Source organism: Chiloscyllium punctatum, chromosome 8 (assembly GCF_047496795.1).
Source record: "Chiloscyllium punctatum isolate Juve2018m chromosome 8, sChiPun1.3, whole genome shotgun sequence".
Classification (NCBI taxonomy): Eukaryota; Metazoa; Chordata; class Chondrichthyes; order Orectolobiformes; family Hemiscylliidae; genus Chiloscyllium; species Chiloscyllium punctatum.
Window position 1 is genome coordinate 113,507,990 of NC_092746.1, and position 15,433 is coordinate 113,523,422.

Sequence of the window (15,433 nt, forward strand, 5' to 3'; positions counted from 1 at the left end):
AAGCAATTGTCTGAACTATTAGAAGCTCCAATTGTCTATGTCTCTGAACTGTAACGACTGTGCAAAATACCAGTATGCGATCATGATAAATTATTACGACCACAAATTTTAAAACATCAAATTTTAACTCAGTATTTCATTAGTCTTTGAAAGGAAGCATAAATTTTCCCCCTCATATCAGTTCAGTGTTTCATACAGATAGAAAATGAACAGCTTAAATCCTGACTTGATGTACTTATAAGGAGACTATTACATCACTTCATGATTCAGTCTGCACTGTTGGTGGTATCTTCATTTGGGCAAAACGTTAAATAGATTCTCTATCTGCCTTTTTAGATGAAAGAAAGATGATAAATATTGTTAAAAAGAAAAATTCAAATCATTTTGTCTTGTACTCATCAGGACTGGCACGCAAGAAATGAAACTTAAAAAGCTTAACCAATTCATACAGCATGAGATGACATTACTGATTGTTTGGGCCATATTGACACACAGATGCAGCAGGAGCTGTTAAATTTCTTTTCCCTGCATTGAACAGGGTCCTGTGTGTTTATAAGCAGAGCTTCTAGCATGCAGAACTGCATCACACTGTGCTTTTAAATAGTTAAATAATGATTTTAAATTTGTTTCTGATGTTATTCTTAGCACAATCAGGATTATTTTGTAAATATCCAATAGCAAATGCACATCTAACACTTGGCAGGTTCATGCTATATATTCAAATTCAGGATTCTGTTCTGTGTAGGCAAAACGAACTAATTTATAGATTGTACTTTTTCTTGAGAAGACGATCAGGGAGATTATTAATCCCTATTGCATTTCCCATTCCAAAGGCTTACAATGCATGGAGAGAAAAAATATTTTCTTATTTCTGTCTTGAATGGGTAACCCTTTATTTTTAAACTATAATACCTAGTTCTAGATTCTCCCACAAGAGCAACCATCCTTTCGACATCCACCTGGTCAAGATCCCTCAGGATTTCATATGTTTCAATTAAGTCACTCTTGACTCTTCTAAACTCCAGAGGCCTGGTCTGTCTCGCCTTTCCTTATAACAAATCCACTCATTTTAACAATTAGTCTAGTAAACTTTCTCTGAAGTTCTTCCAATGCATTAATATCTTTCCATACGTATGGTGATCAGTACTACACACAGTACTCCAGGTGTGGTATCAGCAGTTCCCTGTATAACTGAAGCATAACTTTCTTACTCTTGTATTCTATTCCCCTTGTAATAAACCAAAACATTATATTAACTTTCCTGTTTACTTTCTGTATCTGCATAATAACCTTATGTGATTCATGCACCAGGACACCCAGATCTCTTGCATCTCAGAACTTTGAGGCCCATTTCTTCAAAAAGCACTTTGACATTATACCCCATGGAATACCATTCAGGAAAATTTGACGAACCTTCAATTCCCAGACCAATAAAGATAGCTGAAAGCATCATTGACCTCAAAGGTATTTTCAAAAAACTACTTAAACTTTAACATTCTGGCTGATGGACAATAGTGAGTAAAACATACTCAATTTATGCTGGACTGCACCAAATGATGAAACCAATTTATTCTTCTTGCCAAAACAGACAATTTCACACTTTCCAATGTTGTACTCCATTTGCCAGATTTCTAACCACACTGAACCTATCTGTATCCCTTTGCGTTCCATGAGGTGGAGATATCGGTGTTGGACAAAGTCAGAAGTTACATGGCACCAGTTGAGAGACTAACAGGTTTATTCAAAATCACAAGCACTGCTCCTTCATCGGGTGAAGTCACTTCCTGAGACTTCCGACTTTGTAGGTTTCTTAGGCCATCTTCATAGCAATACCATTACCAAAAGTGGCATTATTTTTCAATCTTCAAAACAATTAGGAATTCTAGTCATCTGTTGGAGAATTCCAGGACTTAGAACATGTAAGTTGCATAATGACTTTTTAAGAAGTGGGAACCTTGTATCGCAAGTATGTCAAATTTATGTAATAAGGACAGAACTGAAACAAGGCATTCAGGCTAACAGGTACGTACTGATGTTTTTGCTCCTCATGAGCCTCTACAAACTGTTTTCTTTCAATCTTTTGTCCTTCGTATGTTTATCCAGATTTTCCTTCAGTAAATCTGCCCTATTATGCATTAAGTGCCAAAATTGCAATGAATTTATTTGTTTCTTTTTTGATGGACAATCGGAATTCATTCCAAAATGTGCAGCCTGCACTGAACCCAGCAAATTATCTATTATAATCATGTCTGTGTTCAAGTTCTACTTTATTCACAGTTCACAGAACTTTGAGGCCCATTTCTTCAAAAAGCACTTTGACATTGTACCCCATGGAATACCATTCAGGAAAATTTGACAAACCTTCAATTCCCAGACCAATAAAGATAGCTGAAGGCATCAGTGACCTCAAAGGTATTTTCAACAAACTACTTAAACTTTAACATTCTGGCTGATGGACAATAGTGAGTAAAACATACTCAATTTATGCTGGACTGCACCAAATGATGAAACCAATTTGCAATTCATGCACTAGTACAAAGCACAGTTTGAGCCTCAGCAAACCTTCTCTTGCAAGCTGTAGACTAGGAGAAAGTGAGGACTGCAGATGCTGGAGATCAGAGCTGAAAATGTGTTGCTGGAAAAGCGCAGCAGGTCAGGCAGCATCCAAGGTGCAGGAGAATCGACGTTTCTGGCATCAGCCCTTCTTCGGCTCATGCCCAAAACGTCAATTCTCCTGCACCTTGGATGCTGCCTGACCTGCTGCGCTTTTCCAGCAACACATTTAAAGCTGTAGACTAGGTCAACCAAGGAAACTTCTTGGACGGTTGTGACAACTTATGTTTTTAATGTTCCATCATGGAGGGGTGGCCATCTTAATCGCAGGCATGTGAAGTAAAATCAAAAGGATTGAAGAGAAGCAACTAGGATTTGATGTTCAATAGCCATACACGCTATGACTCTACGTACTAACCGTGGACAACTTTTGTGTTTTTCCTCTTGAGGATCACATATAAACAGAAGTTACAAAGCCATTGTCAACTCTTTTGGAGTGTGTTTATTAGTCTGAGGGGCTCATGTTTGTGCTTGTGGACTTGAGGTTCTTATGTATGCCAGTTTTTTTTAAAAAAAGGTTAGATTGCTTACAGTGTGGAAACAGGCCCTTCGAAGTGCAACCCATCCAGACCAATTCCCCTACACCTAATATTACGGGTAATTTAGCCTGGCAATTCACCTGTAGGAGGACACCGGAGCACCCGCAGACACCAGGAGAATGTACACAGACAGTTGCCTGAGACAGGCATTGAACCCGTGTCTCTGGCGCTGTGAGGCAGTAGTGCTAAGCACTGTGGCCACCGTGCGTTGACTCCGGAATGTGTGCAACAAGACTGGGCTTAGACTTTAACTTACGAAGGTTACAGCCAATGAAATATCCCCTTGTCACCCCTGCACTGGAGATAAAGGTACTCCCGAATTCTAAGTGCTAGAGATCAGCAGGTCAAACAAAATGCAACAGGAAAACAAAAGGACTCTAGCTCAGCTTGCCAGCTGGAATTCGGTCATGGTCAAAAGGAATCAGAACCGGTTCTCAACCCAACTAGCAAAACTAAGAATCTTGATATTGATTGTTCAACAACAGTGTCATGATTACCTGTAACCTCCACTGAATGGCTACACCTGTCCACTCTTCACAAAAAAATTCAAATGTTTGTCGCATATTTTTTAAAAAAACTCTTTTAAACTCCCCTCTTCGTTCTGATCTGTGTGCGCGCGTGCTACGTTACTAATTACATAGAACAGTACAGCACAGGGGCAGATTCTTCGGCACTGATCATGACACCATTCTAAACTAATACCATCTGCCATCAATTCTTCTTGCATTTAGTAATTAATAAATCTACTCTTTATTAACTCAAAAAAGCTTGATTAAATTGATTATTTTTAAAACATTACTAAATTTGGGTCTGGGAGAAAGCTATCCACAAAGGAAGGATCCATTTTTAAATTAACTTTGAACGAATGAATGCGTGTTTTATTGTCACACATATCTGGGGAGATACAGTGAAAAGTGTTCTGTCACCACAATCCGGCGCTGTTTTGAGATACAAAAGAATGAAAAGAAAGTACCAAACTAGCATTCATCTTCATTGGCCCGAGTCCCAGGACTTATCAAGGTTTCTGACTTGGGCCGATCGTAGCCTGGAGTCCCTTCTCTACCATCGCTGCAGCTGAGGTCTCGCTGCTTTTAAAACCAGCCCAGAGAGGTAGGGTTGGTGACGGTGAATAAAGCGCGATTGGGGCTGTCCGATCTAAAGCCATAACAAATTGGGGAATCTTTCCCAGGGTCCGGTAGCTCTCCGTCTTAGTAGACTGGGTACCAGCAACAACTTCCATTTGTACTCATGTGATCTTGTTTGAATTCGATTTGATTTATTGTCACGTTTATTGATTACAAATCCAGTGAGAAGTGTGGTTTCGTGTCACCACTCCCGGCGCCATCTTAAAACACTGAAAATAAACCCAAACACAGAATATAAAGCGAGAATGAAGTTTATCTTATAGTCTTATCTCAAAGTTAGGTGGCCTTTGGAACAACTCCCGCCTGTCGCTCAGCCATGGTTCTGAGTTCACGTTCCTCCGCCTTGATGCTTCGAGTCCGTGCGGCTAAACCCATGACATTGCATATTTGTACAGCGCCATGAAAATAATAAAACATTCCATTAGGCTTCACAGGAGTGCCAGGCAATGAAAATTGCCAGTAAGCCATTAAAAATGACTGAAATTGGTGACAATAATTTGACTATAGAGGTAAGAGTTTTAAAGAACAGAGGTAAAGACAGTGGGTGGCACAGTGGTTAGCACTGCTGCCTCACAGCACCAGAGACCTGGGTTCAATTCCCGCCTCAGGCGACTGACTGTGTGGAGTTTGCACATTCTCCCCGTGTCAGCGTGGGTTTCCTCCGGGTGCTCTGGTTTTTTCCCACGGTCCAAAGATGTGCAGGTTAGGTGGAATTGGCCATGCTAAATTGTCCGTAGTGTTAGGTTAGGGGTGTGGGTGGTTTGTGGGTTGGTGTGGACATGTTGGGCCGAAGGGCCTGTTTCCACACTGTAAAGTAATCTAAAAAAAAAGTAGTTTTAGTGGGATTTACCAGAGTTTAGGATCAAGACGGTCGAAGGCAAAGTTTCCAGTGGTGGTGAGAAGGAAGTGGAGGATGGATATGGGGTCAGATGTAGAGAGCGCAGAGACCTTGCATGGTTTTAAGGCTGAAGAACAAGGGTAAGGACGTTGTCTTGATCTTGTAGAGACCCTTGTTAGAACTCAGTGGAGTGTGTATAGTTGTGGATGCCACATGCTAAGACAGACGTGGCTGCATTGGACAGAATGCAGAAACGATTTATAAGACTGGTTCCAAGAATGAGAAACTTTAGTTAAGAGGATAGATTGAAAAGTTGGCAGTATTCTCCTTGGAATGAAGAAGGCTAAATGGAGAAGTCTTAAACGTTTGCAAAATCATGAGCAGACTGGATGGGGCGAAGCTTATAATGGGAACGAGAATGTGAGAGCATAGATTAGGGTAAGGAACTCACTGCCTGGAAATGTGGTGGAGACAAAGAAAAATCTGCAGATGTTGGAATCGGAGGTAGACAGGCAGGAGGCTGGGGGAACACAGCAAGCCAGGCAGCCTCAGGAGGGAGGGGAACACAGCAAGGCAGGCAGCATCAGGAGGGTGGGGGAACACAGCAAGGCAGGCAGCATCAGGAGGGTGGGGGAACACGGCAAGGCAGGCAGCATCAGGAGGGTGGGGGAACACAGCAAGCCAGGCAGCATCAGGAGGGAGGGGAACACAGCAAGGCAGGCAGCATCAGGAGGGAGGGGAACACAGCAAGGCAGGCAGCATCAGGAGGGTGGGGGAACACAGCAAACCAGGCAGCATCAGGAGGCTGGGGGAACACAGCAAGGCAGGTAGCATCGGGAGGCTGGGGGAACACAGCAAGGCAGGCAGCATCAGGAGGCTGGGGGAACACAGCAAACCAGGCAGTATCAGGAGGCTGGGGGAACACAGCAAACCAGGTAGCATTAGGAGGTGGAGAAGTCAACATTTTAGCTGTAACCCTTCTTCAGGACCCTTCTTGAATCCTGAAGAAGGGTTTCACCCAAAATGTTGACTTCACCTCCCGATGCTGCCTGCCTTGCTGTGTTCCCCCAGCCTCCTGATGCTGCCTGGTTTGCTGTGTTCCCCCAGCCTCCTGATGCTGCCTGCCTTGCTGTGTTCCCCCAGCCTCCCGATGCTGCCTGCCTTGCTGTGTTCCCCCAGCCTCCCGATGCTGCCTGCCTTGCTGTGTTCCTCCAGCCTCCCGATGCTACCTGGCTTGCTGTGTTCCCCCAGCCTCCTGATGCTGCCTGGTTTGCTGTGTTCCCCCAGCCTCCTGATGCTGCCTGCCTTGCTGTGTTCCCCCAGCCTCCCGATGCTGCCTGCCTTGCTGTGTTCCCCCAGCCTCCTGATGCTGCCTGCCTTGCTGTGTTCCTCCAGCCTCCCGATGCTACCTGGCTTGCTGTGTTCCCCCAGCCTCCCGATGCTACCTGGCTTGCTGTGTTCTTCTAGGCTCCTGGAAGTGGGTTCAATTGAGACTTTCAAGGAAGCATTGGATGATTATTTGGATAGAAATAGCATGCAGGAGTCCAAATGTCCTCCTTCTGCACTAACAATTCTGTGATTCTGAAGAGGTCACAGAGATGGAAAATGTGAAACCTCTATCCTCTGACAGTGCCAGTGAAGCTTTAACCAATCAGCTTTGCTGTTTTTGCTCTGCCTTCAGCTGCTTGCACCCTAATCTCTGGAATCCTGTGATAGAGTCAGAGAGAGTCATAGAGATGTACAGCATGGAAACAGACCCTTCTGTCCAACCCATCCATGCCGACTAGATATCCCAACCCAATCTAGTCCCACCTGCCAGCACCCAGCCCATATCCCTCCAAATCCTTCCTATTCAAATACCCATCCAAATGCCTGTTAAATGTTGCAATTGTATCAGCCTCCACCACATCCTCTGGCAGCTCATTCCATACACGTACCACCCTCTGCATGAAAAAGTTGCCCCTTAGGTCTCTTTTATATCTTTCCCCTCTCACCCTAAACCTATGCCCTCTAGTTCTGGACTCGCCGACCCCAGGGAAAAGGCTTTGCCTATTTATCCTAGCCATGCCCCTCATAATTTTGTAAACCTTTATAAGGTCACCCCTCAGCCTCCGACACTCCAGGGAAAACAGCCTGTTCAGCCTCTCCCTATAGCTCAAATCCTCCAATCCTTGTAAATCTTTTCTGAACCCGTTCAAGTTTCACAACATCTTTCTGATAGGAAGGAGACCAGAATTGCACGCAATATTCCAACAGTGGCCTAACCAATGTCCTGTACAACCGCAACATGATCTCCCAACTCCTGTACTCAATACTCTGACCAATAAAGGAAAGCATACCAAACGCCTTCTTCACTATCCTATCTACCTGCGACTCCACTTTCAAGGAGCTATGAACTTGCACTCCAAGGTCTCTTTGTTCAGCAACATTACTTAGGACCTTACCATTAAGTGTATAAATCCTGCTAAGATTTGCTTTCCCAAAATGCAGCACCTTGCATTTATCTGAATAAAACTCCATCTGCCACTTCTCAGCCCATTGGCCCATCTGGTCCAAATCCTGTTGTAATCAGAGGTAACCCTCTTCGCTGTCCACTACACCTCCAATTTTGTGTTAAACCTTTCTGTCTCTCCCAGATTGCCTCCTTTCGAAATGTTCCATTCAAACCTACCTGTCTTAACCCAGCTTTTAGTTATCTGTCCCAATGCCCATTTATGTGGCTTGGTGTCAAAATCTAAGTGATGCCCGATGCTCAAATGAGTTGCCTTTGGGCCATTTTACTGTGCCAAAGGCACTATACAAAAGCATTACTCTACTTATTGTCATTTACATAAATGATTTGAATGCGAGCTTAAGAGGTACAGTTAGTAAGTTTGCAGATGACACCAAAATTGGAGGTGTAGTGGACAGTGAAGAGGGTTACCTCAGATTACAACAGGATCTTGATCAGATGGGCCAATGGACTGAGAAGTGGCAGATGGAGTTTTATTCAGATAAATGCAAGGTGCTGCATTTTGGGAAAGCAAATCTTAGCAGGATTTATACACTTAATGGTAAGGTCCTAAGTAATGTTGCTGAACAAAGAGACCTTGGAGTGCAAGTTCATAGCTCCTTGAAAGTGGAGTCACAGGTAGATAGGATAGCGAAGAAGACGTTTGGTATGCTTTCCTTTATTGGTCAGAGTATTGAGTACAGGAGTTGGGAGGTCATGTTGCAACTGTACAGGACATTGGGTTAGGCCACTGTTCGAATATTGTGTGCAATTCTGGTCTCCTTCGTATCAGAAAGATGTTGTGAAACTTGAACGGGTTCAGAAAGGATTTACAAGGATGTTGCCAGGGTGGGAGGATCTGAGCTACAGGGAGAGGCTGAACATGCTGGAGCTGTTTTCCCTGGAGCGTCAGAGGCTGAGGGGTGACCTTATAGAGGTTTACAAAATTATGAGGGGCATGGGTAGGATAAATAGACAAAGTCTTTTCCCTGGGGTCTAGAACTAGAGGGCATAGGTTTAGGGTGAGAGGGGAAAGATATAAAAGAGACCTAAGGGGCAACCTTTTCACACAGAGGGTGGTACGTGTATGGAATGGGCTGCCAGAGGAAGCAGTGGAAGCTGGTACAATTGCAACATTTAACAGGCTGGGTATATGAATAGGAAGGGTTTGGAGGAATATGGGCCGGATGCTGGCAGGTGGGACTAGATTGGGTTGGGATAGCTGTTCGGCATGGACAGGTTGGACCGAAGGGTCTGTTTCCATGCTGTACATCTCTATGACAAATATGCTGGAAATCTGAATTGAAAACAGAAAAGTTTGGACATACTTAGCAAGGGAGACATCATGAGTGATGGGAGAACACTCCTCGATATTTTCTATAAAAATAATCATATTACATTTAAGCAACCATATAGCCTTGCATGCCTTACATTCATATGTTGGATTATAGCATTTAAAAAAAATATCGATGTATTTTGATATGTTATACAGTACCTCCTCGGCATGTGGGACTTGAACCCAAAATTCCTCACCTCTAGGCAGCAACACAACACCTGCGCCACAAAACCCCATCCAGAGTTAAATCGTGACTTTGAAAGTGGTGATGCGTGTTTTGGATTAGAAGGGACCTGATTTTAATTAATAGAGTATGAACTTTTGCTGTCCTTTAATTATCATTTTGATTAATTATTTTACACTTTTCCTAAGTTGATTTACATCGCAGTACTTGTCATCATGATGTGACCCGAATGAGTGAGTAGCCAGGGTCGCCCAGTTGATTTGTTTGCACAGACTCTCCACCCCCGTGTCCAAAGCATTAACTGCAGTTTGAAAAATAAACTCAGCTTGACTCACATCCTTTTTAAAAAAACACAATCACTCGACTTATTAAACACGCCTGATTTCATTGCATTCTTCACCCGCGCATCAAAAGGCAGCGTGCAGTGGTACCTAGAGTGGGGAAGTCTATTTCGTTGTACAAATAGAATCCCTACAGTGCGGAAACAGGCCATTCGGCCCAACAAGTCCATACTGACTCTCCGAAGAGCGTCTCACCCAAGCTCACCACATCACTTTAATTCTACATTTCCATTGGCTAATCCACCTACACATCCCTGGGCGCGATGGGCAATTTAGCCTGGCTAATCCATTTAATCTGCACATTTTTGGGCTGTGGGAAGAAACTGGAGAAGCCAGCAGCAAACCCACTCAAGACAATCGCCCGCAGGTAGAATTGAAGCCGGGTCCCTAGCACTGTAAGGTAGCAGTGCGAGCCACCATGCCGGTTTAACGCGGGAGGGAGGAGGTTTCTCGATTGGAGTTATTGCAATATCCACGTCAATCACACACATTTAATAATGTGCAATAATGGAGCTCGCACCCTTTCAGTGGACGCCGAAGAAATGCATGCGGGTTGACTTTGCTCTTCTTAACTGTCTCCTTTTGCACACATTTGCTAAAATAAAACCAAATCGCGGTGGGACACGATATCCCGGATTTGTGGGGAGAGGAGGGGAGGTGTAACAGGCCAAAATCCGGCATTGGAGCTGCCGCCCTCGTCCGTAGGAGCTGCGCAGGTCCCACTGGTATTTTTTATATACGGCGATCCTTGCTTTTACAGGCTGTAGGTGTTTTATTTCCCCTCTCGCCCTTTTCAAAAACTGGTTGCACGTTAAATCTTCCTTACAGGGGGAGTTTTGCAATTTAAGGCAAAATAAATCAATTTAAGAACATTGGCTAACCACACTTCAAACAGTAGATATGAGAAAAATAAAGTTTGGTCAAAATATGTCTCCAGAAGCCGTAGGAGGTTCTTGAGTTTTTTAAATAATAAATATCCAGCAGCGCCGCCCTTTGCTTGTTGAACTTATAACACTTTATAAGGATTACAATATACTTGTGCCCTGGAACTTTGGTTCTAGAGAGAGAGATATACTGAGTCTATTCCTGATTAAGGGCTTTTGCCCGAAACGTCGATTTTCCTGCTCCTCGGATGCTGCCTGTCCTGCTGTGCTTTTCCAGCACCACACTGATCTAGACTCTGGTTTCCAGCATCTGCAGTCCTCACTTTTGCCTAGAGAGATGTACTGAACAGAGTTTGTGTGTGTGTGTGTGTGAAATTAAAATAAACTGGAAAATCATTCAAGTTTGGGATCAAACACTTTGTTATCAGTCACCAATGCGTTACATTGTTGCGGTTTCCTATCCGCGGCCGTCAGTATGGTTCAAACGATACAATGTGTCAGGACTTTGAACACAGTCGTGCAGTCAGATTGACACCAGCACCATCGAGTGAACTCTTCACTTCCTGAAACTTTACATTTTAAAAAACTTTCCACAAGAAGTTCCCCTCCCCCTTTAAACGTGGGACAGACGGCTGTTGACAAGCACTTTAAACATCGTTTCCCCCGTTGCATTCTGTGATTTGATTTCACAGGGCGTGGATTTTCAGAAAGGGGGCATATTGTTACTTCAATCGCGTCCATCCCTTTAAAAAGTAAACGTGCGGTCTCTCCCTATCTCAATGTGCGTTTGTTTTCGTCTGGAGTCTCTCTTGATTGGGAATTGCTACACTCACGTGTGCTGGCTAAAGGGCGAAGAGACAACAATAACAGACAGCTCCTCAAAGCCAAGAACCCCGTGTTTAAAGCTGACTGTAATGGCTCAGGCACTTTCGGGAGGATTGACAAATTAAAAACTCCCCCGAGATGAAGGGTTGTTGCGGTTGGAGGCGATTTTAGGAAGGGGGTTTTCAGAGAGGGTTAGACAGCATCGTATCTCCTCTTCCTTGTCAGGGGAGAGAGAGAGAGAGAGGTTTCAGCTAAACGCAGGTTCAAGTGCAGGAGTCTCCCGAATCCCTGTCTCCCTCCTTCCCCTCTATCCAGGAGACTCGATGGGAAGCACAACCGTGGATTCCAGTAAGAGGAAAAGCGGGATGAAGAGGAACAAGAGGCGCATGTTGCGCCTGAATATCCCGGTAGGTGCAGTTGCTGTCCTTCCGTCCCCTCCCCTCTGTAGCGTGTTTATAAAGCGAGACTGGCGGGGGTGTTTGTTTTGTTATGGGAGGTGGTGTCTCAGCGCCAAGCTGCAGCCTGGCTCATGGACAGAGGTAAACACTGCAAGCGAGGCTCGTTGGACATAGGGAAGTTGAGATAGGAAATTCTGCTGCAGTTGCCTTCTTCCACAAGGGAAGCCAGGCGAAGAGGCTCAGCCTTGAAATCGGGGTATCGAGGCCGATTGAACACATCACAAGAATTCCTTCAGTTGAATGAAATGAGTTATTCTTGTACCTGGTCCAGGGTCCGCAGAGAGAGACACAATTAAATACAAAGGGATGTCAATACATTCTATTTACCCTTTTTTTCAGAAGAGGAAATTATTGAGTAGAACAGAGTTCAAAGAGCGACGTGTGGGGCTCATTAAAACGGAATTTCCTTTTTTTTTGGTGCGGGGGGCGGGGAGGTGGAAGAGGCGAACTTGCAGCGTGCCGTGTGCGAATGAGCACCTTACGATCGAAAGCAGGATCGCAATCTCTTGATAGTTGGGACAGGGAAATAGGTTTATTGTAAATACAGTCGAATGCACTATTAACTCTTCCACTTTTTCTTAACCGAAGCCAACATTTTTGGTAGGAAGAATTGTCTTGAAAGCTCAGCCTTTCTGGATTTATTGTAACCTGCTGAGTCATGTACAAACACCAAAAGCATGTGGGTGGTTAGCTAATTGAAGTCTGAATTCCTGTCCAAGTATTTAAATCCAACACAATTTCAAAGAGGGACGAAAGCAAATCCAAAGGGAATAAAGTTGAAAGTATTTGGCTTTTGCTTTGTGGCAATTTATCTTCATTTGCTAAATGGCATGATAGAAGATGAGAGAATATGCCAGATTAACAGGAGCACATACCATACTAATTCACATTTAGGTAAATTATTTTTGATTATTGTGACCATGATTTACTTGAGTCAGAGAAACTGGAGTAGTTTCCCAGCTTAGCTTCTGCATCAATTAAAGGGTTGTGAAACTGCTACTGAGAGTGGAACCAGTAATAAAGAGATCATCTATCCATCCAGCTGTGTGAATTCCTCCAATCTAGTCATGCAGAAAAATAGTGCCTAACTCAAGAACTGAGCTCCATTTTAGAGGAATTCCAGCTGACATCCAAATTAAGGGCTAAATTAATTTTACATCGTCATTTTAGTTGAACATGCTTTGACATTGATTCATGGAGAACTTTCCTTCAAAAATCTCTAATGCCCTTTAGAGAATCTGCCGTACTTGCCTGATCTGGCCTACATGTGACCCCAAAAATACAACAATGTGGTTGACTTTTAACTGGCCTCTGGGCAATTAGGAATGGGTAATAAATGCTGGTTCAGCCATTGGCAGGAACAGTTTGTTTCTTAAAAAACATAACCTGAGCACGTTCAGTTGAATTTGACGTCAAATGAATTTGACCTTGAGACCATTTCTGTCAGCTTTAACAGTGAGAGTGGATAAATATTGGACTTGACTGGTATCCCAATTTATATGAGGACTGATTTCCAGGCAATGATATAGAGCCAGTGACTTGTGCAGCAGGTAATCAGAGCCAAGGGCAGTAAGATCAAGCCTGGAGCACTTCTACGCCAGCCATAGGGCTTGATGTTCACGACCACCAGAGTGGAGGCCGAGGGGTGACCTTATAGAGGTTTATAAAATCATGAGGGGCATGGATAGGATAAATAGACAAAGTCTTTTCCCTGGGGTGTGGGAGTCCAGAACTAGAGGGTATAGGTTTAGGGTGAGAGGGGAAAGATATAAAAGAGACCAAAGGGGCACCTTTACATGCAGAGGGTTGTGTGTGTATGGAATGAGCTGCCAGAGGAAGTGGTGGAGGCTGGTACAATTTCAACATTTAAAAAGATCTGGATGGGTGTATGAATAGGAAGGGTTTGGAGGGACATGGGCCAGGTGCTGGAAAGTGGGACTAGATTAGGTTGGGATATCTGGCCAGCATGGACAAGTTGGACTGAAGGGTCTGTTTCCGTGCTGTAGATCTCTATGACTCTAAGTGGAACTCCATGGACCTGCAGCTTTCTTAAAAAAAAGATGAAGCCATGAGAAAAGTGCTGCACTGTCTTTCAGCTGAATGGATAACCGCAGACCCAGCCTACCCTCTGAAGCAGATACACAAATCTTCTGATGACACTATATCTATGAACTGAGTCGTTATCCTTGGCTTCCTAGTCAATATTTATCTGTCAGTTGACATCACTAAAAAAATAGATTGGCCCATCATTTCCTGGTGACAATAGCACTGATGTAAATGGTGCTCACATTTGTTTGAGCACAAATGCTGCAGTAACTTCAAAAAGGGGAAGCTGCCTGAATAAATGGGGAGTTTGCAGCCTGTGACATGTCTTTTCCACAATGGTGGCCATCCCAATGTCTGGCTAACCCAGAAAATGGGTCAGTGACATTGAGTTTGTTGTGCTTGTATGAGATAGATATAATTAAACCTTCTTCAAAAAACTGGGGCTTGTCTTCAGTGTCATGAGGCCCATTTGGAGCCATTGAAGGTTCTATTGTGTTTATTTAAACTTGTCAGAGGCTCTACTGAAGATCAGCCAGTTGTTAATTGCTGACAATGGGCTCCTTTAGTTTGAAAAGTTAATCTTTACAAACATGAAATTTTATTTCTTCTGAACATAGAGCAGTATACTTCTAGTTTTAATTGTCGGACATTTAAACAGCATGTAATTTAAAATTATCATAAAATCATACAGTACAGACGAAGCCCTTCAGTTCATCAAGTTTGCAGTGACTAAATGACTCTAAATTTACACAAGTCCAACTATCCAACACTTGGCCCATTACCTTGAATATTATGACATTTCACGTGTTCATTCAAGTAGTTCCTGCCTCAGGCAGTGCATTCCAGATACCCAACATCCTCTGGATGGAAAAATGTTTCCTCAAATCCCCTCTAAGTCTCCTGTTTTTTACCTGAAATTTATTACCCCTTGACCCTTACATGAAGGAGGATGGCTGCTTCTGACTTATCCTGTCCATGTCCCACATAATCTTATACACCTGATTGAAGATCCCCCACACCACCTTCTCTGCTGTAAAGACAACAACTTGAGCTTATCCAACCTCTCTTTGTAGCGAATAATTATATTTCTTTTTACTTTTGTCATTTCTCTTCTCTTCCAATGCTGTCTTTTTTTCCATCTCTGTTTCTCTTTCCGAGTCTAACTGATGTTGAACAGTGTAATTGAAATGGTACAATGTTCTCCTTTAGTGCTGTAATCATTCAGCCTAGGCTGGCTGTCTGCATGAGCAAGTCATCTCGTCCTCAGATCTATCCCATAGACTGGCATGTTTTCTTTATCCATTACCCTTGTAGTTCCCATTTGTAGCAAGGGTGGTGAGTGCCTGGAATGCACTGCCAGAGGAGATGTTGGAAGGAGACACGACTGCAGCATTCAAGAAGCACCTGAATGAATACTTGAATAGGATGAGAACAGAGGGTTAAAGATCCTGTAAATGAGGACAATTTTAATATGGAAGGGGAAAATATGTTGGCACAGGTTTGAAGGACTGAAGGGCTGTATTGTTCTTTGTTCTACCTCATGTTGTCATTCCTTCTCTTGCCATTCAGGCCTATGAGTAGTGTGAATATTCTGTGTGTATGTGTCTCGAGTCCTCTTATAATTTTGAACACATCAATCAAATTTCCTCTCAAAAGGAAAACAATATCATCTTATATAATCCAATTGAAGTCCCTCATTCTTAAGCAATTGTTGTAAATCTTATCGCATCCTT

The 15,433-nt window shown here is 43.4% G+C and overlaps 1 protein-coding gene across 3 annotated transcripts in view; it reads left to right on the forward strand.

Annotated features, from left to right (window-relative positions):
- prkag2a (protein kinase, AMP-activated, gamma 2 non-catalytic subunit a) overlaps positions 1–15,433 on the forward strand; it is a 441,088-nt gene that overhangs the window by 62,926 nt on the left and 362,729 nt on the right. The window contains exon 1 of one of the 3 annotated variants that reach the window (XM_072576268.1): positions 11,127–11,603. The exons of 1 other annotated variant lie outside the window; for it this stretch is intronic. In XM_072576268.1, the coding sequence (XP_072432369.1) occupies positions 11,520–11,603 (84 nt within the window). In that variant the 5' untranslated portion in view covers positions 11,127–11,519. Of the gene's footprint in view, positions 1–11,126; positions 11,604–15,433 lie in introns of those variants that run through there. One more of the 3 variants, XM_072576267.1, reaches the window with a different exon arrangement.